The sequence below is a fragment of the Pteropus medius genome, unplaced genomic scaffold (genome assembly GCF_902729225.1).
Source record: "Pteropus medius unplaced genomic scaffold, Ma_sr-lr_union100, whole genome shotgun sequence".
NCBI lineage: Eukaryota > Metazoa > Chordata > Mammalia > Chiroptera > Pteropodidae > Pteropus > Pteropus medius.
This window is the reverse complement of record NW_024349797.1, coordinates 16062570-16090506: the sequence shown is the minus strand read 5'-3', so window position 1 is coordinate 16090506 and position 27937 is coordinate 16062570. Positions and strand designations below refer to the sequence as shown.

General features: G+C 54.7%; 1 protein-coding gene across 2 annotated transcripts in view; it reads left to right on the top strand.

Moving 5' to 3' along the window:
• The window catches only part of ITPK1 (inositol-tetrakisphosphate 1-kinase), a 140594-nt gene that overhangs the window by 45475 nt on the left and 67182 nt on the right, over positions 1-27937 (top strand). The window contains exon 1 of one of the 2 annotated variants that reach the window (XM_039884067.1): positions 11374-11424. The exons of the other annotated variant lie outside the window; for it this stretch is intronic. Coding sequence (XP_039740001.1) covers positions 11389-11424 — 36 coding nt within the window. The 5' untranslated portion in view covers positions 11374-11388. Of the gene's footprint in view, positions 1-11373; positions 11425-27937 lie in introns of those variants that run through there. 2 annotated transcript variants of the gene reach the window in all.

Here is a 27937-nt window from a genome sequence, read left to right as displayed (position 1 = left end):
TTGATTGGTTATCACAAAGAAAGAAAAAGGACAGAGGCCAGGGCTCATGTGGCTGCTTTTCCTGCTGTGGTCCAGTGAGCTCTTAGCTCGGGTGTCCTGTCCTGCACAGGGATGGACGGGTGCAGCCTGGTCGCACTGACGCTGAGATTGGAGCAGAGTTTGCCCTGGCAGGGTGCATTTGGGGCCACAGGCTGATGTATTTCCTTCCTCTTTCTGGGTCTCCCTGGGTCCAACCAGGATGAGGTGAAACATCACCTCTGAGGGGTGCTGACCCCTGACCCTGCTCCCTCCCAAACCCAGTGTGCTGGGGGAGGCCCTGGGAGTCCCTAGCGCAGCTGAGATGTTCGTGGCTTTTCCAGAAGTTTGTGAACCTAGAGCTGTAACTTGGGCCCATCTTTCTCCCCTTCAGCCACCCTCACCTTAAAAACCTCCCTGGGAACCACGCTGGCCCCATCCGTCATCAGGATTCTCTGGTACCTTGTATAAGGGGCAGGCAGGGGCAGCCCTTTCAGTGACCCATTTGCTCTGCTACCCTCCGTGCAGGCCTGTTTTCCAGCACGACTGGCAGTCTGAGTATCCCTTTTTGAACGTCCTATAATGGCCTCAGAGAATACCCTATAAGGAGAACCCGGCTTGCACTGTGTCCCGAGATCTTGGCGGTGGAGCAGGGCTGTCATCGCCTCCACAGAAGCCACTTTGGAGGAGCGCAGTGGTCCGTTGGGGATGGGTAGGGGGCTTTGGCCAGGTGTCCTGGGGGAATATTTAGGGCTCCCGGGTTCTCAAGGTGATTGCCTAGGCAGTAATCACCCAGTAAGATTGCAGCAGAGCTCTGAAATGCCCACGTGACAGTTCCAAAATGCTTTGGCATCTTTGGGCTGGGCCTCCATGAACCAGCCCAGGTTAATTCCTGTTTGTGCCTGTGCCCTACTTGCCAGGTGAGAGCACTGGGGTTCAGACAGGCGGGTGCCTTTGTCCTGTGCTGCCCAGCAAGTGAGCAGCAGAGCCGGAGTCAGATTCCAGGGTGTCGATGGCATGGCCGGTGCCTTCTCTGCTCAGAAGACTGCATCCAGAGACCTGGCCCCTTTGTAGCTGTGCAACCCAGGCCAAGTGGAGAAACCTCTCTGAGGCCCATCAGCCAGATAGGGATGAGATCGACGGAGGAGGAGATGAGGCGAGGGCAGGCGATCAGGCCTCCCTGCAGGGGGCTGGATTGCGGGGTGGGAAAGCCCTCTCAGCGGCTCCCTGGTCTTCTTGCTTCTGAGATCACCTGAGGGGTTCTGGGAAGCCCTCTCCTTTGTCTAACTGGACAGAAATTTGGCCTCTGAGTCTCTCCATCCCTGGTGGATGGGGCCCCTGGTGGGTGGGGCCCCTGGGCCCCTGGCAGGGGGGTGAGCCTCCTGGCATGCAGCAGCCCTTGGCTCACTCCTTTCTCTCTGCTAGGGCAATATTTTTGCTGCAGGCCCTGCCAAGTGGAAATAAGTTATTTGCAGTGTTTTGACGGGATCATCAAAAGCCTGGATGGGAAAATGCCTGGGGACTGAACCGGTGGCCTAGGAATGTGGCCTCTGGGGAGGGGACCTGGCTTGGGCGGGAACGGGGGAGAGGGGACATACCTGATGGGGGTGGGGACACATATTTATTGAACTTGATAGATGAGAGGCCCAGCCTTCCCCTAAGCCCAGGGCTTGGTAAGATTGTGTGCCGAGGGAATATTGCGGGCCGACTGTTCCAGGCTTTCACTTCATTAGAGATGCGGGTGTCCCCCGGCCAGCTCCAGGCCCCACCTCCTCACTTTGCTGTCTGAGACCCTCAGTGTCCTCATTTTTGTTTCATGGGGACAATGACCCCTGATGGGAAGAAGATGAAACCCCCTGAGGTGTGACACGGCCAGGCCTTGGCCTTGACCGTGAGTTAGTCTGTTCCCAGCACAGCCCAGGGACCCTCCAGCTGGGCCTTTGTGGACCCATTTGCTGCTGCAAAGCTGCCAAGGGGCCAGGGCTGCTGGCCAGAGCTCACCTCAGTCCTGTGCGATCTCTAACCCTCCCGAAGGGGTTTGAAAATGGCTTTCCAGCAGAGCCTCCTACGTAGTCGGCGGGAGCAAAGCGTGTTTACCCGCACCTTGGAGATAACCAGCAGGCACACTTCACAAATGTCCTTTGAGGGTTTTTTATTGTGTGTAGAAATAGAACATGTATTTATGGATTTTAAACAAAACTGTTATGCTTTCGTAATCACTCCCCACAAGTACACTTAGCATATTGTTAGCATTTCATCCCTTTTGTTAAATGTTCTACTTAAGCTTGTTTTCTTAGTGGCTGCATAATATTCCCTCAGAAACCAGAGTTGTTGAATTCTCTTGGTGGATGTTGGCGATGGTTCTGGTTTGTTAATTGTAAGCAGTGTTGTGTTGAACATCTGGTCCTGACATTATTGGGGCAAGCCTGTGATTATTTCTTTGGGCTGTAAAAATGGCAAGTAATAGTTACTGTTTTTGCAGTTTATAAAAAGAATGTGTACTTCTCGGGGAAAAAACCCCAAACATAGAGAATTGTGGAAAGGGAGCATCATTTTGGAGTTTGTCCTTCTGGACTTTTGAATGTCAGGTACTTACTCGGCATCTGTTTGTCCCTCAGGTGTCCCCTCCTTTCTTTCTTTCTTTCTCCCTCATGCCCCAGACCCCCCTTTCTACCCATTTCAGCGGGAGGCTGGGGCCTGGCTGCGGCCCTGCCAGTGGGCGTTTACCCAGCATCTGTTCTTGACCCAGGAAAACGGTTAGAGAGAGTGGGTGGGCAAGCAGGGGGTTGGTCTCCACGTGGTCAAGTCCTGCTTTTTTCCAGCACTTCCGGGCTGCAGGCTGCTTCCCCGGGCTGGTCCGTCCACATGGCACATGGCAGTCCTTCATCTACCTCTGTGGGGGGCCGTCCTGCCCTCAGGTGCTTTGCTTCTCTTCGCTCACACCTGCAGTTTGCCAGCCAAGGGGAGATTCCCATCCCATACTTCACCTCCCTCAGAGGCCGCAAGCATCACCCCGTGGCCAAGGGACCAGCCTTATCCACACACGTGCTGGTGGCCTGTTTAGCAGCAAGGCCTTGGCCTAGTTATTTGCCCCCTAGGCCACAGCCTTACCCCCCACCCCCAGAAGAGGGTTGCCATGGCACCTGCCTCTAAGGTCAGGATGACTGTGACTAGAGAGACAGTGTCAGAGCACTTAGGACAATGCCGTCACAAAGCCTGCATTCAGTAATCTGTAGCTGCTAGTGGTGTGTCAGGTGTCATCCCTGTCCTCTGGTGGCCAGTTTGGGTTCAGGGAGGTAAGGACTGAAAAGTTAGTTTTTGAAAAGAATAGCAAACACCAGCTCGCATGTCAGCTTCCCTTTTGGGGTGGGGGCGTTGGGTGCAGCCCCAAGTCCATCTCTACAGCGCTTCCCTGGTGGACTGGGTCCAGCCCAGGCTTTAGAGGAGAATTTCCAGTGAGGATACGGGTCACTGTCCCAGTGAATCTTGACCACGTGATTTTGAACCAGTTCCTTGTCCTTGCCAATCCTGCGTCTCCATCTTTCTTGGACCTTTTTACTTTTATCCGGCTAGTTTTCAGAATAGCTCTGTAAGGCAGGACCTATTTATTATTCTCCCTATTCTGCAGATGGAGAAACTGAGGCTCAGATATGTCACCTGCTTAAACAACATCCTAGGTCACAGAGCTAGCAAGTATCAACTATTGTATCTTTGAACCCAGTTGGGCTGGACCTCCATAGCCTGGGCTCTTCCCGCTTCGGCCACCCTCTCCTCCCTTCCCCTCTCTTCTTCCCCTCCCTCCCTCCTCCCAATCCTCTCCTCTCCCCCTCCCCCTTCCCTCATGTTAAGCAGACCCGCCTGGTTTCCCATAACTACCTACTGTTCCTGAGTTTTCCGAGGCTGCCATGACTTAGCCCCCAGTATTTTGCATGGGCCTTACAGCAGAGCAGGGTCACCCCATCCCCAAGCTCATCCGCTGCCCCCTGTGCTGCCGCTGCCCTGTTCCGGCCTGCCGCCTTCTGCCGGCCCTCTCTGTTGGGGAGGAGGCGCATGCTCCGTTCACGGTGGTTCTGCTCTCGTCTCTCCCGCTCAGGCTTGTTCCCGATGTTCTGACCCCGTGATGCTCCATGACGTGGGCTTGCCCCTCTCCATCTCAGCCAGGGACCTGGCGAGAGGCAGAACTGCCCCTAGGCGGTTCTGTGAGGTGACTTTTCTGTGGGGACTGCTAGCAGAGGTGTGGGCAGGGTGAAGGGACCAGACAGGGCTGGAGAGGCACCGAGAGCCTAGCTGTGGGGGCTACTATGGCTCCTAGGGCTGGTAGGGCAGGGCCTGCCCCGGCTGCCTCCAGCCCCTGCCCAAGGCAGGTCGTTGAAGAAGCCCTTCTCTCCTCCTGCCCTCCGATCTCGGCGTGGTGTGGCCCCTCTTGGCTGAAGGCAGTTGGAAGCCCAGGACTCTGAGTGATTCGGTCCTTGGAGGCCAGCCTCCTGGGCACAGAGTTTGGTGGAGAGTCAGCAGGGAGAGACCAGCACCCTTCTCCCTCCTGTTTTGTGACTCTGTGGACCTCAGAGCAGAGCAGCATTTTGTCCTACGGTCCCCTAGGTGCCATCTCAGCATTTGGGAGAGGGACCCAGAGTCTCCTGTCCCTCCTCAGACTCCAGCATGGCCCCCAGCTCTGACTTTCCTGTTTGGCTCTCCAGGTGCCCCTGTGGCTCTTGTGCCATGGGCCCATTTTCTGTCATCTGGTTGGTGGTGGTCAGTCCTTTCTGGGACCTGACACACAGGGCACAAGAGGGTTTGGTCCCTTTATTTGTTTTCATCACTAGATGTCCACCCTGGCCCCTGGCAGCAGGCCCTCTGCTGTCCTCTGGGGACACTGAGATGACTAAGCCTCTGCCCACCTTGGTGCCCATGTCTCAGGGAGACAGATAACTCTAGAGCTGCATCAGAAGTGGGGGGCCCTGCCCACCTTGGAGCTGGGGAGGCTCCTGCTGGCACAATGTGCCCAGAGCTGGTGAGTCTCCCCCACCTGTTTGTAGCTACTCGAGAGATGATTAGTGTATTGCTCAACTGGGAACTTGGGTGAAGGAGCGTGCACGCCTGGAGTGACCGGGGGCACCTGCAGGCTCCCACGTGGTTGCAGCCTGTCCCTGGGTGCTGGAGGCCCCAGGCCTGGGCTGCGGAGCCCTGGGCCTCGGGGCCTGGCTCCAGTTCCTTCTCTGTGAGATGGGCCGATGGCCCTCATGGGGTCTCTGGGGTCCCATCTCGCTCTCTCCTCCTCTAAATCTCTGACTGCAGAAAGCAGGGGAGGAAACCTCTCCGTGTTCTCACCGTCGGCGTCTCGTTTCTTTCATCTTGAAGACAGCCTGGTGAAGGTGCCACGTTTGCACTGACAAGTCAGAGATCTGAGCCCTTCTGCCCCCCTTGGGTGGCGAGTGAGTGAGTGTGTGTGTGTACGCCTGAGAATTAGTTGATTTGTTTGAAGCAGGCCCCTTTGATGTTCTTTAAATAGGGCAGATTTCTAGAGAATTCAGCCAGCTCCCCACATCATACTGCACTCAGTGCAATTTTTTTATGTATAGGAAATGCACACGTGGCTGCCCGTGTGTGCATGGTGACTTTGTAGTGGGCCTGCCTGGGTTTGCATCCTGTCTCTGACTTTGACCAGCTGTGTGACCTTGGGTAAGTCCCGGTGCTTCAGTCAACTAACTGCAAAGCTCTTCGTCATAAGTTAATCATACTTGTCCCACCGTCTCCCAGGTGGCATTTGGGAGGTGCAGGCGGAGGTGCTTTATATACGGTAAAGCGCCTTGCGAGGTGAGCAGACGTGCGTATGTGCTCTTCCCAGCAGCACCCAGCTAAGGGGCTCAGGAAGCATTCCCAGCAAGCCCTGTTTTGTAGTCTTGCAACATCACGCTCAAAAAATGCTCGCATGCGGTTTATTTAACTTTAAGTGGGGCAAATTTTGAAATGGGTTGTTTATTGTCCAAGTTGAAATTTTAATTTCTCATAAATTCCCCACAAATTGCTGTAGTGCATTTATATTTATTGAATCTGTCATGGTTGTTTATGGCACTGAGGCCTGGGCTCCCGTGTTTGTGGGCTGTTGCCACGGCGATGCTGGGGTCTGAGGCTCTGGAGGAGAGGCCCTGCTCCAAGGTGTTGTGGAAGGTTCTGGAACGGGCTGGTCCTGGGAAGCGGAGCTGTGTGGCTGCTGCCCTTGATGAGCTGTTTAAGACTCCGATTCCATTCCAGCTCTACCTCACGCCTCTTGGTCCTTCTTCCCTCTGGGATGCGCTGTTCCATTCCCTTCTTTAAGGCTCCCACAATCCCTTGCTGCCTCAAATGTGGTCTGGGAACCAGCACATGACTGCACTGGGGGGCACCTGTGGGAACTACAGACCGACCTGCTGGGTCAGAGTCTGCAATTAAAAGATGACAGGTGTCTTCTCCCTTGTGCCCACCACACTGCCATGGGGTGACTTCTCTGGGACAACTCTGAGGCTCCATCACCCTCAGGACAGAGCCCAGAGACCTTGGCCTGGTGATTCTTTGTCCCCGCCACCATAGGGACAGTGGGCATCGCCCCGTAACCCTGCCCCATCTGACCTTCACCCCAGCTTTGCACAAGCCAGACCCTGCTTGCACTGTCCTCCCCGGTGTTCTGTTGTCTGTGGAGAACTATAGCTATCTCGGCAGAGGCAGCTCCTGAGACACCTCCTCCTTGAAGTCCTCTCCACCTTCCCTGACTGGGTCAGCTCCAGCTTCACCAGAGCTCCCCTGTGGCCCGAAAGCCTCACGTGCCCCAGCTCCATGGGGCTACCTGACCGTACTTCCCTGCTCATTCCCAACTGTGAGCTCACTGGGTGCTCTGCAAGCTCTGCCCCACCTTCTCCTGGGGGCTTGGCCTGGAATGCCACTCCAGGTGGCCGGTCTTCACAGGGCAAGGCTTGAGGCTGGGCGTTGCCCAGGTGCCTGGACTCTCGTTCTGTAGGAATGGCAAGAAGTGCCCAGGGCCCTCAGTCTCCAGTTGGGGGCAGCTGGGGTTAGGGGCTGGAGGAGGACGGAGCCTCAGGCATAGGGAAGGCACCTTTGGAGGTAGGGACCAGAGGGCCAGCTGAGAGGTGTCCAGAGGGACAGCTGAGAGCTTCTTTGTGCAGGTGGGACTGCAGATGCTCAGTTGGCCTGCCAGGTGTTCATCGAGTGTCTGCTCCGGGAGTTCTGCCCTCGGGAGCGTCCCTCTCTAGATGGACGAGAGACAGAAAACAGAGATGGTTAGGGGTTTTGGAACAGGGCTTCGTAAAGCTGGGCACATGCTACCCTTTGGCCCCACAGTTCCCCTCCTGGGTATGTGCCCGTGAGAAAGGAGTGTCCGTGTCCACCAGAGGACGGACATAGAATGTTCAAAGCGGCCGTACTCACAATACCCTCGAAGTGCACACAGCCCAAATGTCCACCAGCCGTAGGATGGATGTGCAGGTCGTGTGGTGTTCGCGTGATGGAATCCTTTGAGAATGAACCAGCGGCCGCCACAGGCAGAGCCCAGATGGATCCCATTTGTCGCTCAGCCGAAGAAGCCAGGGGCTCTGAGTCCCAGAGTGGCACTCCACACGCGACGTTTACGTGAAGTTCTCCTCTGCGGATAGAAGCAGGCCGCAGTTACCTTTGGGGACGGTTACTGCGTAAGGACGGGACAGCCCGCTGGCACCCTCCTGCCGACTTCTCAGTCGTGCGCTTGGTTGTCAGTTTGGGAACGTTCGTCAGGTCGCTCACCTAGGATGCGTGCTTTTTCTCTTCTCGTCTGTTACATTACACTTAATAAAAGGCTTATAAAACAAAAGGCAAAAAAGCGGGAGGAGGCAGAGGATGTGCTGTGTCTGGTGACGTGGACCCCGGGCTTCTCTCTGGAACTGGTGCTCAAGCAGCAGCGCCGTCAGCACATGGGCGTCCCCTCCGGGGGCTCCCGTTGCCCTGGGTGACCCAGGCTCCACGGCGAGGCCACCCTGGAGGGCAGCCAGCACCCCAGGGATGACCTTCTGGCCCTTGAAGGGGCTGGAGCCCCCCTGTAGTCACAGGTGTGCAGGATCTGTCCTCCCAGCCCCTGGCCCGGAGCAGACACTCAGTTCTGTGGGGTGAAGGGCACTTCTCCCCAGTGCTTCCAGCCTGTCCCTGGGGCTGTGGGCTCCCTCTCGGGCTCCACCCTCTAACTCCAGCCACCAAACCAAGAGGTGGCGCTGGCAAGAGACGAGAACGTCGGTTGTCTGGATATTGTTTTCCACCCAGCAGGAGGGGGCTTCAGTCTGCACCAGCCTGTTTCTGACCACCTGCGTTAATGTGTGTTTACCCTGTGCCAGGCCCGGTGCCCCACTCGAGCCCCTTGGTACCCTCCATTTACATATGGAGAAACCGAGGTCAAACCCAGTACGTGCAGGGACTTGCTTAAGTTCACCTGCTAGAAAGGGGACTGTGGTTGACTCCCAGGTGAGCACTTGCACTGACACCCCAGAGGGAGGGGTGAAGGCGGATGTGGGGAAGGACGATGTTAAGAGGAGAGTTGGAAGCAATGCATCGTTGGATGGGCTACAAGAAAGTGCTTTCAAGAAAGCCCTTTCTGTCCACTTCCTCTCCCAGCCCATTTCTTCCTCCTTCAGTCGTGAGCATGAGTTCCTCCTCCTAGCATCTTCTCTGATCTCTCCAGGCCTGTGCGGTCTTACCTGCTGACTCTGAAGCCTGGCTGTCCTGCTCGGCCTCCTCCTGGGCCATCAGCCCAGGCTCCACAGACCACCTGAATTACAGTCTCCTGGGAGCTTTTTTTTTTTTTTTTTTTAAATAGACTGCGTTATTCAGAGCAGTTTTAGGTTCACAGCAGAATTAAGTGGAAGTTGCAGAGTTCCCCACAGAGGGACATCCTTCCTTACTGTCTACATCCCCCACCAGAGTGGTACATTTGTCAGCAACTGGATGAACCTCCACTGACACGTCATCGTCACCCAAAGTCCACAGTTTGCATTAGGGGTCACTCTTGGTGTTGTCACTTCTACGTGTTTTGACGAAAGCATAATGACATGTATTTATCATCGTATCACATTGTAGTATTATATCTTAGCATCGCACACCATGAGGTATCATATAATCTCACTGCCCTGGAAATCCTCTGTGCTCCTTGCATTCTTTTTAAAGTACTGAAAAAACAACGGATGGGCAGCATTCACCAGGTCAAGGTGTCTGGGGGGTGGATCCTGAGCTCTGGTTTACGTTGACGTTCCCTGGGTGATTCCGATGTGCAGCCAGGGTGAGTCATTGGATTAGAGTCTCAGTTCTCAAACCTGAGTGTCACCAGAATCCCCAGGAGGATGCCTTCAGCCAGGCGGTGGCCTCACGCCGGAGTCTTTGAACCAGTAGGTCTGAGGGGGCTGAGAATTTGCATCTTTGACAAGTTTCCTGGTGATGCTGATGCTGCTGGTCCGAGGACCCCTGTCTGAGAACAGCTGTTTTTTAAACAGTGGTGGGGCACCCCACTTGGAGAGCCATCGAAGCTCTTCGCAAGTTTTTGGGGGTGTCTAGGGGATTGTGTCCGGACCCCTTTCCTACGTGGCACTGCCTGCTGTCTGAGTGGGGGACTGGACCTGGGTTTGGGAGACAATAGTACGTTTCCTCTGTGCCTGAGCCGCAGCCCCCTGGGGATCTGGATTTGGGAGGAGGGTGGCGGTACAGGCAGGTATTCTACTAATGCAGGGCTTGGGGGGTAGATGGGTTGGTCACCAGCCAAGAGATCAGGTGAGCTTGCAGCCACTGAATCACTCTCGGGCGGTCTCAGGGGGTTCTTTTAGTACCTCCGCCAGGGCAGATGGGACCCCCAGGGCAAGGACAGCACAGACTCCAAGCTTCCCTGGGCGAGGGCATCAGCCAGGTGTGACGTCAAGACTTTGAACAGTATGGAGCCCAGGATCCTGGGATCCTGATGGGAGAAGCGGGCTGCCCAGACGCCTGGTATCTGAAATGAAAGGCCTTCTGTAGAAACTAAGTCTGCTCTGCTGGGCCTTTTAGAAGCTCAGTAATGAAATCAGTGTGGGTACAGCTAACTTTTGGGAGTGGTTTATAAAGCACTTGAAAGGATCCCTCAGATAAACCCCAAGACGGTTGTAGGGATGATTAATTATTCTGCCTTTTATTTTATTTTTATCCCTACCCCCCATCTTGCCTTTTAGATGTGGAAATTTTAGGGGCACAGAGCTACTAATTGGCAGAGGTGGGATTTGAACTCAGGGTGTTTTCTGCTCTCTCAGCCCCCTTGCCCCCGTGTGAACCCCCAGGCAGAGATTATGGCCCCTCCCAAGCAAGCTCTGGCCTGAGCTCTCAGGAATAGATTATGCTAGAATATTTCGTTAGGAGTTACTCTTGACGTGGGCGCTTGTTCCTGACATTCGCAGCCAAAGCTGTGGAAATGGCCAGCTGTGTCTGTGACAGTGGCAGGGACTGGCCAGTCACTCAGCTTTCAGATGGAAGGCCATCTCCATCTGCTGTTTCCTACTTCCCGTGCTCGGGAACTGTGAGGCTCACCAGTTTCCCCAGCTCACTGGATTGGGCCGGCCACAGGAGCTAGCACAGCAGTTTCCAAACTGGGCTCAGTGAGGAACCCAGAGAGTCTTTAGGGGGGCCGCCTTTTTTCAGTCAGGCGGTGGCCGTTGCTCAACCATAGCAGCATCTTTTATCTGGTTTTGATTTGGGGGAGGTCTCCACGTTCGATTTCCTTTCAGGCGAGGCGTTAGAGGTCAGAGAAGGTCAAAACCGCTGGCGTGGGGAGGCGGGGCTGCTCGCCCCCCAGGCCTGTGTCATGGAGGTGGTGCGTGTGTGCACAGCGCTGTGGAGCTGTAGGTGAGCAGGGCGGCCAGGGCTGCAAGGCCCTGGATACTGGGGGTCTGGCCGGCATCGATGTGATCGATTCATTGACGGTTCATCGGGCAGTCATTCTTCTGTGTGCTGGGCCAGCCATGTCCTGTGCGAAGAGTAGAAGTCCCCGTCCTCGAGGAGCTTCTGGTCAGTGGGAAGACAGTATCTGGCTTTGGTGGACTTCGAATCTCTTTCAGCACTTTCCAGATTCTGTTGTCCAGAAGTGTAGCACGTAAATCTGCACAGGTGCGTCTGCTGGTCTCCTTTCTGCTGACCGCTCAGCGTCGCCCACTTCCTCCCCAGACTTCGAGGCCACGCCACCTACTGGACGCTGCCGGTCATGGCGGGATCTGCAGCAGGGTTGTGGTGGCCTCTAACCCATCTCCATCTGACCCCATCTTTCAGGAATGAAGCTTGCCGAAAGGCTTTTTGTCCAGGACTTTGATTTGCCACCTCTCTGAGTGGGTGAAGGGATTAAAGGGGGACATGTTCGTCATGGGAGGAGAGGGGCACAGGAGCCAGGTAGGATCGCGAGGAGTGGCGGGGGCGCTTTCAAGGGTCAGCTGCAGGAGATCCCTGCTTGCGACCCCTGACTCTGCCTTCGTTCCTTTCTCTCCTGCAGTGGACAGGGCTGGAGTTGCTCCTTGGGGCTCTCGGAGAACCACCTGGGATGCATGATGCTCAAGAGAGAAGGGCCTCTGTGTACAGGATAGGGACACCTAATAGTTAACAGCAGCGGTCCCCAACCTTTTTGGCACTAGGGACCAGTGCTCCTAAGGGAATCTAATGCCTGATGATCCGAGGTGGAGCTGTGGCGGTGATGCCAGTGCTGGGGAGCTGTGGAGCGGCTGCAGATACAGAGGATGCTTCCCCTGCCGCTCACCTTCTGCTGTGCAGCCCTGTTCCTAACAGGCCACGGACCGGTACCAGTCCATGGCCCGGGGGCTGGGGGCCCCTGGTTTACAGGACAAGCAGGATTTGGAAGTACCTGTCTCCCACCTTCACTGCATGGAGGCGGGTGAGGTAAGAGGGGCCGTATCCTGCCAGCTAGAGGCTCTTGGAAGACAAGACTTTTACAAATGGCAGCTCAGTTATAATTTTACAGACTGTGGGCTTTCTTAGCCATCAGCGTAACCTAGCCCTCCTTTTGTAAACTCCTGAGGAGTAGTTTGCGTGTCTATTTAAGGCAGTGATAAGATCTCCTCCTGCCCCCTGCCCTTGGTTTGCCTCAGGCAGGCTGTTCCTCACTTCTCTTTAGCAGGGGGTTCACTTCCCAGCAGGAGAGTTTGTCTGCCCTCCGCCACCAGCAGACCTGGCATGTTTGGGACTGGCGGTGTTCTGTAGCTTGGTTTTACCACCTCCCCTTCCAGACCTGCTGCTCCTGATCTCCTGGAGCACAGTGAAGGTGCTGCCCCCATCTCATCCGAGCAGCCAGTCCAGATGCCTCTGTCCTCACATCTCATCACTTTTCCGGTCCTGTTGATTCTCCCTTTTGTCTTCCCTGCCTCTTGGCCCGCCCCAACCGTGTGGAGTGATCTTTCATCACCAACATCTGAGTCACTCCCCTGCTTTAACTTTTCATTGCTTTCGTTGTCTTTCGGTGAAAGTCTTAGCTCTTCACAGTGGTCTGCCACACGCTTCCCTGTTCTGCCCTGCCAACCCGGCCACCTTGCCTCTGTCACTCCCCAAGTCAACACCAGCAAACCCTTAACTGCCCCATCTCCATGGCGCTGCACACGCCCTTCATGACCCACCTTGGCGTACCTGCTTTCATCCTTCAGATACCGGTCAGGTGTTGCTTCCTAGCAGAAGTATTCCCCGACCTCCCTGTGCCCCCTCCCCTCCGAAGAACCCCTCCCTCCTTGGTGCCGCGTCTAGGCTGTGCCCAGGCTCCTGGCTCTCCCCCAGGATTCTCAGCTGTCTCTGGTCGATGGCATTCTCCCTCACCAAGGTCCTCGAAGGCCTGCATCCCAGTCCCCAGCAGAGACCCCCCAGCACATGGGAGACTCCTTATAAATGATTCCTATCTGTTTGTTGACTTTACCCCTAAGGTCAGGCTGTAAGCCACACAGGTGGGTTTTTAGGACTTTTAAGGGGCTCATGGGCTCCATTATTCTTCAGTATCTGGGAAGTTGTCTTCTCGGCATATTTTCACTCTTCATCTTCCACACAGTCCCATCTGGCTCTGAGTGGCATTGGTGGCCGACCCAGGCCTGTCATGAAAACACGGTTCTTTTTGCCGGAGACTCGGATCCCAAGCCTTCCTTGCGGTTACAAGCACTCACGTTCTGTAGTTCTGATCAGTAAGATGTAAGGGGAGAGAGTATCTCCTCTTTTATGAAAGGACAGCTGCCTGCCTCTTGGCCTCTTTTCCTGCCTTCCAAATACCCTCTGGGGACAAAGTCTCTGAAGCTGTGGTGGCTATTTTGTGACCATGGTCACAGTCGGGACAAAAATCTACGCTAGTAAGCATAGCAGAATAAAAACTTGAAAAGAGGCTGGGTTCTTGCTGAAACACCCTAAGACCCCTGTCTCTCCAAACTTTCTGTCCTTATGATTTAAGTCATTTTTAATCAGCATTTCCCACAATCAAATATACCTTCACCGACTATTCTGAGCTTGGCTGAACTGTTTTGTTATTAAAGATCACGTTGCACCTTTGGGACATGAACAGGTCATCACTGAAACAAAACTTCGAAGGCTGAAAGTGTGTGCCAGAGAGGACACCAATGCTTTGAGAATTGTTACTGTGGTATTTCCAGTTTAGATGCCCAAGTGGATAGCTTTGGGGATCATGTTCATTTGGACGTATGTCATATTAAAATAACAAATTGTACCTTGTGTACGACAAGACCTTAAGGTTCTTTAGGTTGCCAGCAACAGATTTTCGATATGAAAGAAAAAAATTAAGGAAATATGAATACATAGAATTTATGAGCATGTATTTCTCAGAAAGTCCAGAGGTAGGTATGACAGGCGGCACACCGTCAAGGACTCAAATTTATGTCATCGGAACTGTTTTCGTTGGTGGTGGTTTCCCCACGGTCCCTCCCTCCCTGGCCCTTTCCTGTGGATCCCAAAGACTCAGAGCACTTGGGAGCCTCAGCACCAAATCGGGTCTAGCAGCTTTACTATTTATTTCCTGTGTGCTGCTCTTACCTCCTTTATGACAGGGACACGGTTCATGGTTTTCTTTTATCCAGCGCACACGAGGGGACACGTGAGAGAGGAAGTTTTAGCTGGACAGACCCAGCGCAGATCCCAGGGTCCTGGCTTGCGCTAGGTCTCTGAGATCTGGTTTCCGCTTCAGAGAACAGAGAATGGAACTAGCCCGTGGCCTGCTTAATGGCGTGGCTTTTCTGTAAGCAAGTTCGTACGTGGCTGAGACCCTGAGCACCGCCCACAGAAAGGTCTAAGTTGAGCCTGTGGTCCGCCTGGGAGGTCAGGTCAAGGTGCTCTCAGAGTGAAGATAGAGCGTGGCATGGTTCAGACCACATACGGACATTTGCAGAAGACCAGCACGGTGGGGGGTGGGGTAGGGGCAGAGAGGGCTGTGTGTGTGTGCAGGCCGAGGGCTGGAGGCCAGTTTCCAGGGCCAGGAGTGGACCTGTCCAACCAGAGTAGTGAGCTGCTTTGGGAGGCAGCGAACAGTGAGTGTGGAAAGCAGGCTCGAGGCAGTGCACATCCTCGTTCAGGAGCGGTGGGGAGCCATCGCAGGTTTTCGAGGGGGTGAGGAGGGCAGTTTCGGGAAGGGTACTGTGGCAGTTGTGGCTCAGGGGGGGATTGGGTTTTCTCCAGGCTAGAGATTGGACTCAGCACTAAAAAAGTCTGAATTAGAGAGTTTAAAGCAGTAAAAATATAGTTTAATTTGCATCACGGGTCCTTATTAATCAGTTCTTTGATTTGCATGCAAACCAGGGTCTCTAATCGGCTTCTAAGTGCTGTAATATCTTTTAAGTGGGCGCACCAGCCCCTTCCCTGTAGCCTTTCCCCCCACTGAGGCACCTTCGTTATGGAGAAGGCATCGCATACTTCAGGCCTGGCGGTCTGCCCCAGTGCTCTTTGGGGATCATTAGAGATGTCGAATTAAAAGGCGGCCCTGACCCCGCTGCCCTCTGTAGTTTCCTGGCTGGCCAAGTGGCCCAGCCTGGAGTTGTGCAGGAGGCTGATTGTAGGCAGGCAGGGACAGGGAGCCTGAGTGTTTGCCCAGAGAGGTAACTGGCCTCTCTGCTGATTTCTCAGAGGTCAGGTGTGATTTGATCTTGAAATGCTAGGCATGTATGGCATGTACGGGCGAGGACAGCAGTGCCTGGCCAATTGTCATCAGGCTACCATTTCGGGCTGAAAGGCCATGGGGCACGGGCTGTGAAGTCAAGGTTCTGGTTCTGGATTTTTAGGGTACATCTTGCACGGTTGGGGGCCTTAAATGCCCCTCTCCTCTACCTCTTTGGCTCCAGAACCGGACTGGTCCTGGCACCTGCCCCTGCCAAGGTCCCTGGTCAGAGTGTCATTGAATTTTCTTGCTTTTTCCTTCTGAACCAGCTGGGGTGCTTTAAGGCGGCCCCTCCAACCGGGCCTGTATGTAGAGACCATATTCCCCTCCCCACCTGGCAGGGCTGGTGTCCCTGGCCACTGCCCCTCCTTCCCCCAGGATCTGAGACCCCCATGGAATCGGGGGATGGTCAGCATTGATTAGATATTGCTCATGAATCAATACCAGGCCTTGTGTGGACAGCTCTCAGTCCTGTATCTGGAGGGCCCTGGGGGATCCCCGACCTCCAGCCTCATGCAGCGTTTCTCACCCAGGCCTCAGCTCAGCAGGTGTGGGAAGGGGGTTAATTAGCACTGGCCTGGGCTTGGGGCTGAATTTTGTCCTGGACTTCTCAGTGATTACCAACAAGGCCTTCGTCATGTTCCCCTTCCTTGTGACAGGGCCTCAACTGTCCCCTCTGAGGAGCAGATCGCAGACTGGTGGTTTGGACAGTATCTGGCCTGCAAGTGTCTCCCTTGGCCCACAGAGAACTTAGTTTTCCTTTGAATTCATTGCTGATGTGTAAACCAGTTGCCCACGCTCCCTGCCAGCCCCTGTTGCCCTGAGCCCCCCACCTTGTTCACACTCCCTCTGCGCTTCTCCATTTGCTCCTCGCCACCCACCAGAATTCCCCTGCAGCCGCCAGCTCTGGCCTTCGTGGGTGATGGGTCCAAGAGGAGAGAGGCCAGAGGTTGGTCATTCAGAAGCCGGATTCCAGAATGATGGGAGTTGAGAGTTTGGGGAAGGGGAGAAGGCATTTTTCAAAACGCCCACGCGCTCAGAACTCAGGATGGGGGATGGTGCCCGAATAGTGGACTTCGATGCTGTAAATGTTTCAGGGACAAAGTTGAAACCAGGGCTGCAGAAAGGTGTGGGTGGGCTGTCAGGTGGATGGGGACTATGGTGTGGGAAGGGCTGGGGCAGCTCCCTGCGGGTCCCTGGGCAGGATGGCAGGCCTGCCGCTGACTGGCCAGGAAGAGACTGCTTTGAGCATAACTTCCAGAACCCTGATGTGCTCCCTAACAGGTGCTCCCTAACAGGTAGCTGATCGCAGGACCTCCAGCCTTGGTAATCCAGTCTGGCCATAATCAGGTCACAGATAAGAACCCGCCCCCTCCCGGCCGGGCCCAGGTCGGCCTTGGCCTGGGTGCAGGTTCCTGGCCCGAGTACTTTGTTCTTCCAGGCGGGCAGGGCTGGGCAGGGTGGGGCTGCTCTGCCAGTGTGGACCCAGCAGGCATTTCCCTGCTCGACAGGGTCGCGTGGAATTTCCTGTTGGTAGTAGCCCCGAAGGAGAGGACGGTTCGTGGGCTGGCGCACGCCTGTGTTCAGTGTGCACTGCAGTGACCCCAGAGGGCGCGCGGGCTTTTGCACTTGCCGTCCCTGCTTCTCTCCTGCTTTCCCGCTGGTATCCTGCCTTCAGAAATCCACGTGGCTCGCCTTTTCACCTGCCTCCCCTAGGGAAACCCTTACCCGCGCCCCTCTCCTCTGCTCACACACAGGGTTCGGGGCATGGTGGGTGGCGGATTTGTATCCTTGGCTGTGAGATCTTGGCTAAGTCATTTTACCTCTCTGAGCCCCAGCTTTACGCCTGTCTGTGCCGTGAACCGTCCTGTGGCCCAGATGGCCAACCTAGATCAATATTTTGTGCCAAGACCAAGAAATTTCTGAGACCTTTCCTCAAAGTGTGGGCCTTGGCGGGCATCCTGATTTTCTTATCTTGCTGGATGAGAAAGGGTTTGGACTTCAGGTCAGTACAGGGATAAGGTCGAAACTTTCAATTTTCCTTGTCTGAGGCTTCTCTCCCTTCTCTGCCTGCTAGCACATCCCTCTGTTCCCGAGCCCCCCAGCATCCTGAGCCAGTACCTGGGTCACCCACAAGCCCCAGTTCCCCCGGAAATGCAGGCAGCACAGGCTGAGTTTTAAAACGTTTCTTCAGAGCCCTGTTGGGGCCCAGCGCTACCCTGGCCCTGGCCTCAGCCTTGTCCGTGGTAAGGGAGTTTGATCAACACCCTCAAAATGGGTGAGGTCACAGTCTCAAGCAAATGGCTACATGTCAGGGGGTTTCAGTGACTTGAAAAAGTAGCAGGCATTTTCCCCCCAAACCCAGGCCCAGCCTGGGACAGGGACGGAGCTGTGTGGCTGAGGAGGGAGGGGCTGTTTCTGTGCTGAGCAGCACTTTGTGTTCACGGGTGGCCTCGTGCAGTTACTGAGCGGTCACGAGAGCGTTGGGGCGGCAGAGTGGGGAGAGGCGCGTTTCGAGTCCGGCAGACCTGCACCTGTGACTGCGAGGTGCAGGGCACAGGTTCATGTCCTCAGCCTACGAAGTGACTGGTTGCTCCCACCACAGTGGGTTTCTGAGGATTGAGGTATGGGATATGAAGGTGCCTGTACATGGCAGGTGTGCCACAGACCTTCTCTGCTGTCATCGTCGTTTTGTAGGGCTGTGGTCAAGGACCCTGGCACAGGTCTGGCTTTCGCTGCGAGGACGGGCCTCGGGCTCACTCCTCTTCGCCCTCACACAGATGTGGTTCTCTGGTCTGTAAAATGGGAAATCATCCGATCGTTCCCTCTTTGCAGGGAGATAATGAGGATAAAGAGCCTGCCAGGCTGTAGTTTTTAAAATTAAGGCAGTTTTACCTTAATGTTGCCTGAATCAATAGAAGATGCACTGGATGATCTTTCGTTGGGAGTACCTCCCAGCATGGATGGGGACGTGTGTGGGGACCCCAGTATACTCTCTGACCCCATCAGAGAGTGTTCGGGTCTCTGAGGTTGGATGGAGAGTTGGCGGGTCTGTGGAGCAGGGGTAGGGTGGCGAGTGGTGGGAGCCGTGGGGGACGGGTGAACATACCCCTCATTCACTGAAGCACAGTAGGGTTGAGCGGTGGCCCAGGCAGGCTCTGTGGTCTGACACCAGTGCCTTAGGTTTATGAAGCTGCAGGCAAAGGGTGAAGGAGGATTCTCGTAGGAGTCAATTGATCATGGAAAACCTGTTTGAAACGAGGTGGGGGCGCAGGCCATTTCTGGGGAGCAGTGAGCAGGAGTCTTGCTTGCCTGGTAGGTGCAAGGATGGAGTGGGGGCGGGGGCGCGAAGGCAGGCTGGGGCTGGACCCCCTGGGAGGTGGACACTTAGGACCTCAGCTCCATTCTGCAGGACCAGGGGAGCTGGTGGCAGACTTTGATATGGCAGTGTCCCCGTGAGAGCTGGGCACAGCAGGGCTCCCTGGATCCATGGCAGTAGCACAGGGAACATACTCAAGAACTTGGGGGACATCTTTTGGGGCTCGGTTCAGGAAGGGGTTGAGCAAGAAATAGGTCACAGGTTTTTGGTATAGCTAATAACACATCTTATTTTCTGGCAGGATCAGGGCTTGAGGTTTTTCCACTAAATGGATTTTTAGGTAGTTGCTAGGATCTTACCTCTTTGTCCTCAGAAAAATCGTTTTCCAGGCTTAAACATATATCCCTCCCTTCTTTTCCCTTAAAAAAAAAAAAAGAGTATACAGGATACTTTTAACCCTTTTTTTCCTATGTTATTGTACAATTAGAAACAACCAAATGTTAAATGGTAGGGAGTTGGTTAAATAAATTATGCTTTATTGATCTTCAAATGGCAGTGATTTAGAAGAATATGTAATGATACATGAAATGTCCATTGTAGCATGTTTAATTATAAAGTGGGATCCAAATCTGTTTAGTATGATTCCAACTTGGGGACAAATATATCTAAACATCGGAGGGATGTAAAGCAAAATATGGGTTATCTCAGATCAGAGAAGAATTGTCTGGTGTGAATTTAATCATCTCTTAAAATGAACAGCTATTAATTTGAAGAGGTTTTTTTGTTTTTGTTTTTTTTTTTTTAAATTTTTAAGCTGCATTACTTTATAGCCACATCTGGTATCTTTTCCCATCTACGTGACTTTCACTGTCTCTGCTGCGGGACACTGTAGAATCTGAGCTCCTGGTGAGCAGACACAGCCATGTTTGAGGTTCATGTGGGGTACCAAGTGGCATTACTCTGTCTTGGGTTTACAGACTGCACCCTCTGGAAGCCTGGTTTGTGTTCTAGCCTGTGATCTGCAGTTGGGTGTTCATGAGTCCCGGGCCTGGCTCCCTTTTGCGAAGTGGGGTCAGTCAGCGCTTGCAGGTGGTCGTAGGGTTCAGGCTGCTCCGTCCTGGGGTTGGAGCAAAGCCTGGCTGGACCTTCACCAGTGGTGGCCATTTCATCCCACCCTTCAATGTTTCTTGAAATACCTAATAATCCTTACTAAAGTTTGACTTTCTGTTAGAAGTCAGTGTGAATTTGACCCTTGGCCGTGTCTGAAATACAGGCAGACACTCCCTCCCGCCCTTGGGAAAGCAGGCAGACGGGATCTGACCTCCTGGGTGAGGACGTGCTCTCCTTCCTGTTGACCACACAGGGGACCCGGAGGCAACTTTGCCCTGGCGTCAGGGGTTTGGCTGGGAGGTTTGCTCTGATCAGGGGGTTCCTGTGGGGCCCCCAGGGATCGGGACTGCCCTGTTAGGCTGCGTCTCCAAGCAGGGGGCCACCCAGGGAGCAATGGAACAGTCCCCAGGGCAGCCTTGTTGAGAACAGCCCTGACAAGTGGGGTCACTGCCCAAGAAAAAAGGAGCATTGTTGAGAGGGTCCGGGAGAGCGGCAGGGTCCTCCCTGTTAGCAGGGCTCTGTGTCGTGGCTTTCCCAGCTCCGGGACAGCCGTGAAGCATTGTGGTCTGGGGGCTGCACCCCTCTCCTAGCCCCTGGGCAGGTAGGTCCTTATTCTCCCTTCATGGTTGCCTTTGCTTTGGCTGCTGCCAGTTACTCCCAGCCTCTCCTTGCTCTGCAAGATTTTTCTTAGCATCTCCCAGTTCTTAGAGCCACGTCGTCCCCCCTCCCTCCGCCCTCCCCGCCCCCTGGTATTGAGATGAGTGGGAGAGGGGGCAGCGCGTGGTTTTGGTCGTGATCCCGGAGCTGAGAGAATAGGTCAGTGTTCCCAGGCGATGGGTCTGCGCCTTGGAAAGTAATTATGGGAGCGAGATGGGAGAGCCCTCCGCCACGCTGGGGGCTGAAGCCAGGGAGTCGTACTTCTCCTTCTCCGGGTGGGCAGGGAGTAATGGGGAGGGTGCTGCTGGCAAGCAGAACAAGACCCCAGAGGGTCACATGTGCCCCCGCCGGTGCTCGGAGAGCGGCATGCTAACTGCTCGTGGTGTCAGCGAATGTGAAACCAGCTGTGTGCACTGAGAGCCTAAGTCACGTTTCTTCCCTTTGGTTTGTTCTTAAACCTCAATGAGACTTTTGTAGTTTTTCTCATACTGTCACGGAGAGGCCAACCGTTGCGGCCTTGACCGTGTGCCCTTTGGACCTTTCAGTCCCCCACGTCCTTTGGGCGTCCCAGAGTGGGGCTCAGTGCTGCAGGATGTGCACACAGCAGAACACGGACAGACAGGGTCTGTCTGGTCCTCTCTCCAGGTTACCGATCGCCGGCTCCTTGGGGAGGGAGCAGGTTTGCTGGCCACATGATGATGCTTTTAGCCATGCCTGTTCCTTGGGAAGGGGTGGCTTTGGTGAACACCCCTTCCACCTGTTCCCATCTTCTCTAAGGATGCTCCTTAGGAATAAGAAAACCATGAAGTAATCATCAAAATGCTCAGGTTGAGGTGGGGGAGGGGCGGCCACTTGGTACGGCATGCATACCCGCTTCCTGCTAAGTCTTGTCCAGGCCCATGGTCTGACGAAGCCCTGGGCCTCAGACCTTTGTGGGCCCCTGGCCAGAGTCCTGACCTTCACGTTCCAGACCGACTCAGGGTTGGCTGAATCTGGACTCCGCTGTCTCCTCATACTGAGGGAGCGTTAGGCAGGTAGAGGGCGTCAGTTACCGGTCAGCCAGTGGCGATTACCATCCTGGATGGCATCGGCGGTGCCCGGTAGACCACTGGTTCTCATTCATGTGGCTTTCTGCTGCCGAGTCACTCTCTTCCAAGAGTCCCACTCTCCCCTCCTTATGTCCGAGGCAGTGCTGCCTCTTTGTCCATCTGCTGACCTCCCATTTCTCCCTGGACTCTTGATGCAGCATCTCCATAGCGCTTTGGTCTGTGCAGGTGACTTGGGACGCCCTGGTATCTGTGTGCAGGTATACACACCTGCCGTCTTCACGCTCAGCTCACCGGCCGCCTCCTCCGAGTTGACTGCTTAAGCCCCTGCTTGAGTAACTACACCTCCCTTTGTGTCATTCTGAAGAGCCCCGTTTTCTTTGGCCTCATGCAATGGCGACTGTGTCTGCCCCCAGCAGGCCCACCCCTTGGCTCTGGCGTGGGGTTAGTTAGTTACTGTGTGAGTGCTTGGCTTCTGTGTCGAATGGATGACTGTGAAGTGGGGTGACCAGGGTCCCAGAGATCAGCAGCAGCAGAGTCAGGGAGCTTGTTTGAAAAAGCGTGGTGGTACAGGGAAAGCAGGGCGTTGCTCTGGGAGATGCAAGCCCCGTGGAGATCAGGGGGGCCCACGAGGGTGTGTGCTCACCAAGGGGCTGGCTCGTGGTCTGTGAATGCCTGGGGGATGACCTGTCACTGCAGCCCAGAGTGGGTGGGGGAGAGAAGGCTGCCAAGGCACTAATATGCCTGGGGGGGGCAGGAGGGCTGGGACTCTGAGGTGGCGTGACCCACTGACGCCTGGGCCCCGTGGTGAAGGCAGGCAGGGTGTGAGCCCCCGGGTGCTGGGGCCATGCCAGCCTCCTCTGCTGCGGATAGGACTTGTCCGTTCCACCCTCGGTGGGTTCCCTCGTCTTAGTTTTCGACTTGACCTTTGCTTGGTGGCCATCATGTGTCCATTCAGCGAGCCACAGACATTCGCTGAGACCCTACCTCACACAGGTTCGAGGTCTCGGGTACCCAGGTGACAAGGACACTTTCTGCCCTCTGACGGGGGGAAGCATAGAGACAGATCATCCCAACCCAGGATGGTCAGAGCTGTGGCAGAGCCCACCCCCTATTTCCATTCCTTGTGGAAGGTTCTAGAAAAGCACACAAATAAATGAGTAAAGGCGTAACTGGGCAGAGGTACGGGAGTCACGTTCTGAGGAAGCCTGCAGGATCCCCAAAGGGAAGGGAGTTTTCTGGGTGAGAATCGAGGAACCCAAGTGCCTCTTCACATTTCACAAACCTGGTGGCTTTGCCTGTGGTCGCTGGGCTTTCCGAAGTCTTCCTCGTCCTGCCGAGGGTGGCGTGGTTGCCATAGGAACCACTGGTTGTTGCAGACACTGTATACTCAAGAAGCTACCTCCTGAATCAGCCAGCCTATGGGGCCTGGCCCAGAGGCGGTGCTGGGGATGTTTGACAAGGCAGAGTAGGGGTTGGCCACTGCCATGGGACATTGTAAAGGCACCTGCTGAGATGAGAAGAGGTGACTCTGTTAGGCAAGGTTGCCCTGCAGTTGACATGGTGGTTTCTTCTGGTTCCCCTGAGCTGCAGTGGTGCTAAGGCACAGTTAGTTTGAAGTTGACGTCACCCACTCCAGGAAACCCGCCGTGACCCTTTCTCCTGCACCCACGGGCTTGGTTCAGATGACCCTGGTCCTCCTCTCACCTGTAGGACTGCAGTAATGGACAGACTAAACTTAGTCACAGGCCTCTGAGCATAGTCTGTGACACAACAAATTTAAATTTGCCGACTTAATTTGCAGGCCCTGGGAAAAACCCAGGCCTGGTTTCATTCCACTGAATGCAGCACCTTTCACACAGCGGACGGGTGTTTTCACGTATCTGCTTTCGCTCTGAGTCTCCTCTGGGCGTCTCTGTGTCAGGGCCTTCTGAGCGGCCTCTGAGCAGCTGCTGCCTCACTGACGTGAAGCCAGCCAGGTTTTGCAGAAGGCCCAGTCCCACTTGCCAGAGAGGGGCAGGCCTCACAGGGTACAGGCGCTGTCTTGGCCGCCGTCACCTGTCGACCTGACTTAAAAGCTGAGCTTAAAAGCAGCTGCTCAGAGGCATAGAGTGTACTACAGTCGCAGAGTCTGGTCTCCTCGTCACGAGTCCGTCTGGCCAGAGTCTCCATGTGCTGCTGCAGGGCACTGTAACCAGAAGCTTTCCAAGGACACCAAGTGTGCCCTTCTGGCACAGCGCATGCCTCATCCCTGGGGGCTTCCTCCTATCTTGGGCAAAGGCGGGTCAGATGCATTTTCTAGGCTCTCCCGTGGGGAGGGGATTGTGTCTAGTTTCTAAATTTACATGACCTTGAATTAGTCTCTAGATTTCTCCCAAGTATAGGAAGGGTTTTGGCATCAAATTCTTCCCCCTTTGTCAATCTCCGGCGTGTGTGAGCATTTTAAAGTACCTGAGAAGTCCTGCACTAAAGATGCCTGTTTAACTTGACACAACCCAGCACCTTTTCAAGCGATTCTGAGTATTGAACTTCTCTTTTTCATGAAATGAGTTTGATTTTTTTTCATTCACATTGTGTCAAATACCAGTCTGGAAACTGCCCCAGGGGAGGCTCTCTTTGGACTAGAAATAAATGAATATAGAAAGAGCACCGCTTTGGGGCTTAAAGAATAATCCATGCAGGCTTTGTAGAAATTCGACTCAAGTTTCCCTTCCTTATTGTTGAAGAGGATGTACAGAGAGTGTGTATTTTTGGCTTGGAGAATTCTTAGCCACTTGCGGCCTGGGCTGCCAGTTGCTGCCCTGGGAGCAACATGGACATAAAGGAAACACTGAGATGTGTGTCCTGTTGTCAGCAGAAAAAAAACACCCAGGACGGGAGCCAGGGCGGGGTGGGGAAGAAGGAGGTCTGGTTTGGGATGTGAAGTGGGCATCCCAGTGTGGGTAGGCGGCTGTCCTCACACCAGGAGTTCTCGGCCCCAGACCCAGGTTGCAGACAAGGAAAATGGTGGCCCCAGGTCCCATGGTGTCAGTGCCAGACCCCTGAACCACGACCCCCTGCTCTCTTTAAAGCGTCACCATTTTGAAGTTCTTACCTAAGCTCCCTGTTTTGTGGGGCCATACAAATGACACCTGCCAAGTATTAGGTGCTTGCAGTGTGTACTAGGCAGGGTGTTGACGCCTCCCATTTGTTAGTTTCCGGAGTGGTCTCTTTAAAGGGATCAGAAGTGTAGCTCCCTGCTCGACACCCTCCAGCGGCTGGGGACACACTCCAGCTCCTGACTGTGCCCTCGGAGGCTCTGCACAACCTGCCCCATCTCCGTGCCCCCCGCGCCCTGGGAGCCACTAAACGCACCTCTGCCTGGGGGTCCTGTGCTGGCTTTCCCTGATCCTCGGAACGCTTTTTCCCCAGATTGCTCAGGGCCCTTCTTCTCCAGGTCCCAGCTCGGATGGTGCTTCCTAAGGGAGGCCTTGCACTGGTTCCCTGGGCTTCTGGGACACATTTCCACAGATGGGGGCCTTAACCAGCAGGAGTGTATCCTCTCGCCGTTCCGGAGGCTGGGAGGCTGAGGTGACGGCACCAGCACGTTTGGTTCCTTCCGTGGCTGTGAGGGACAATCTGTTCCAGGCCTCTCCGCCAGCTTCTGGCATCGCTGGCAATCTGTGGTGTCCCTTGGCTTGCAGATGCATCACTGTGACCTCTGCCCTCATCTTCATGTAACCTTCGCCCTGTGTGCGTGTCTGTGCCCAAATTTTCCCTTTGTAAAAGGGCATCAGTCATACTGGTTTAGGGGCTCACCCTACTCCAGTATCATCTCATTTTGACTAATTACATGTGTGGTTGCCCTGTTCCCAATAAGGTCAATTCTGAAGTCCTAGGGTTTTTTTTTTGGACTTCAATATAATGTGTTCGGGGAAGACAACTCATAATGGGCATCTTGTGATTAGTGCCTCCACCCTTCCCATCATGCTGTCTGCACTGATTTATTGATGTTGTAATGCTTGATGGCCACCTGAAATTATTTCGTTTATTGTCTGTCTCTCCCTACTAGAGTATGAGGTCCTGAGAACAGGGACCTTGGCCATCTCGTCCATTGATATATCTTCAGGGGTTGAGCAATGCCAGGCACAAAGTCTTTAGTCATAGTAATGGATGGATGGATGGATGGATGGATGGATGGATGGATGGATGGATGGATGAATGAATGGCTGAAAACGCAGCCCTATGAAGCAGGTACTCTTGTCATCCCCGTTTACCACCCACACCAACTTCGATTTAGAGGAAACAAGAACAGGATAAAGGACAGTCTGTTGCGTGAGCTTGGTGGAACAGGATTGCTCTGGTGTTCTTGATATTTTGAGAGTTTGTCAAATGGGACACATCTCGCCTCATTTTAGTTTTGCACATTCTCCAGTTAATTTCTGCCAACTGCAGACATTCGCCCCTCTGTCCTGCAGGGTGCTTTTCTCTCACATGTTTCGACATTTGCCGAGCACGTGGTTCGTATGAGGCAGGGGTGGGTCAAGTAAAGGATCCAGCATGAATTGGACACCAACTTCACGTTTACCAACCGGGAAGGAAGTTGCGACCCAGGCCAGTCATGCTCGTTCTGAAATTCTCCAGGAAGTGCAGGGACACAGGTGAGAGCCAGTGCAGGTATAGAGCAGTGGGGGTGCCTGGAAGGGGGGCCTCGGTGTGGAATCCATGTGGCTGGGAGCTTGGGGGAGGTCCGTAACCTCCTCAGATCTCCGGCTTTCAGCTTTGGGACAGTCAGATGAGGTGAGCAGAAGCCGGTCTCTGCTCCTCTTTTGCTCATCCGCCGTTCTGGAGCCTCGAGGGTCAGCGTCTGGTGACTCTTCAACCCTGCATTATGCTCAGCTGTGGATGGACACTCAGAGGCAGAGGCCTTCGAGATTTCATGGTTTGCTTGGGAGGACAACACTCGGCCCAGTGAGTTGTGCCTTCCACTGAGGCGTGGTGGCTCCTCCCTCTGTCCTTTTGTGCTGTGGTTGGAGCACTGGCGTCTCTAGCCCCCAGGGGTGCTGGCTTTGGCTGGGAATAGGGGCTGTAAAGCTTCCAGGCCTCCCTGCAAGGCGCACGCACATCCTGTGCCGGGAACAGGGGCGTCCCGTTGCCTTGCCCATCCCCTGGCCTTGTGTGTTCTGGCTTGTTCTGTGGTCCAGAGGCTCCTTCGACTGCCTGACCCCGCCAGGCTCAGAGTATCTGAAGCTTATTCCTGGGGCCACTTGGAACTTTTGCAGAAGTCTTTGACGGGGGGCTCCTCCACTGGACCCTGTGTAGCACCCTCCCCAAGCCCGACACAGGTGCACTAAGATGGAGGCCTTGGGGGTCTAGTCCAGGCCCTGGGGCAGTTTTCTGAAGACAGAATGAGGTAATGGTTGTGGGGAGGAAAAGGAACAGGCAAGTTTGTGGTCAGAAATGCCTTGGGCCTGCCCCCTACTGGCAGTGACCTTGGTTGAGCTGCCTAATCTCTCTCTTCATTTTCTTAATGGAGAATGGGAGTAACATTTACCTGGGGGGCAGGGGTCAGTCTTATAAGTGCTCAATAAATACGGTGTGAATGAATGGTGAGTGGGTGGGTAGGTGGTATGTGTGAGTCTCCAGCCTCGGGGAACAAATTCGGTGCATGTTCGTGGGTCCCTGGCACCACTGGGCACTGTGCCAGGCCTTGCAGGGGGTCACAGGGAGGAATAGGACAGTCTCTGATCTTGGCGAGGGCGCACAGGCCCGGGAGAACCCTTCTGTAACCCTCCAGTGGCCCAGGACCCAGGGTATTCAGAAAAGTCCAGTCTGAACCCGAATGGCACGTGCTGGTTGGTGTTGGAGGTGGACAGTCCAGCAAGAACTGTGACGAGTGAGGGTCTGGAGAGAGCGGGAGCAGAGAGGCTCCCAGAAGGGAGCTGATGCCCTACTACTTGGGGTGGCGCCTGCAGGAGGGCCTGCTCTGGGTCGGGCACACACTAGGGCTGTCCCAACGCTGTCTCGTCAAACATGAAGGCAGCTGTCCTTGGCTTCATTTTCCAGTTCCACAGGGGTTGGAGGTCACTGACTGAGGCCTAGGATCTGTCCACAACTCTGTGTTCCTCACGTGTTCCTAGTACTGGAGGCCTGGCGTTGGGCACACAGCGACACACGCCCTGGGCAGAGAGTTTCCTGGCTGGGCGTGTTCGTTAGCATTTGCTAAGACAAGGCACTGTGACAAACAACCCCAATAGCTCAGAGGCTTAACACGGTGAAGGCTTTATTTCTTGCTCCTGTCAACAGTCTGATGGCATCTGGGAGCCTCTTGAGGCAGTGACTGAAGACTTTGGGTTCCCTCCACTGTGTGACCGTCACCCCAGAGTTGTCCTCTCTAGCTGCCTGAATGAGGTCTGGGGAAGCTACAGTGGTCGTCAGACTTGACCCATCTTAGCCTGGGTGCCTGGGCCTGTGATGCTACACTTTCCCACTGACTGTCCTCTTACTGTGGCCAGCCGAGGACTGGCTCCTTTTTATTCCCCACTGCTCTGGCGTTGACTAAGCACTGACACCTGAACAGTGGGGGAAGAGAGGGGAAGAGAGGGAAGGAGAGGGGAGAGGGGAGGGGAGGGGAGAGGAGGGCCAGGGTTC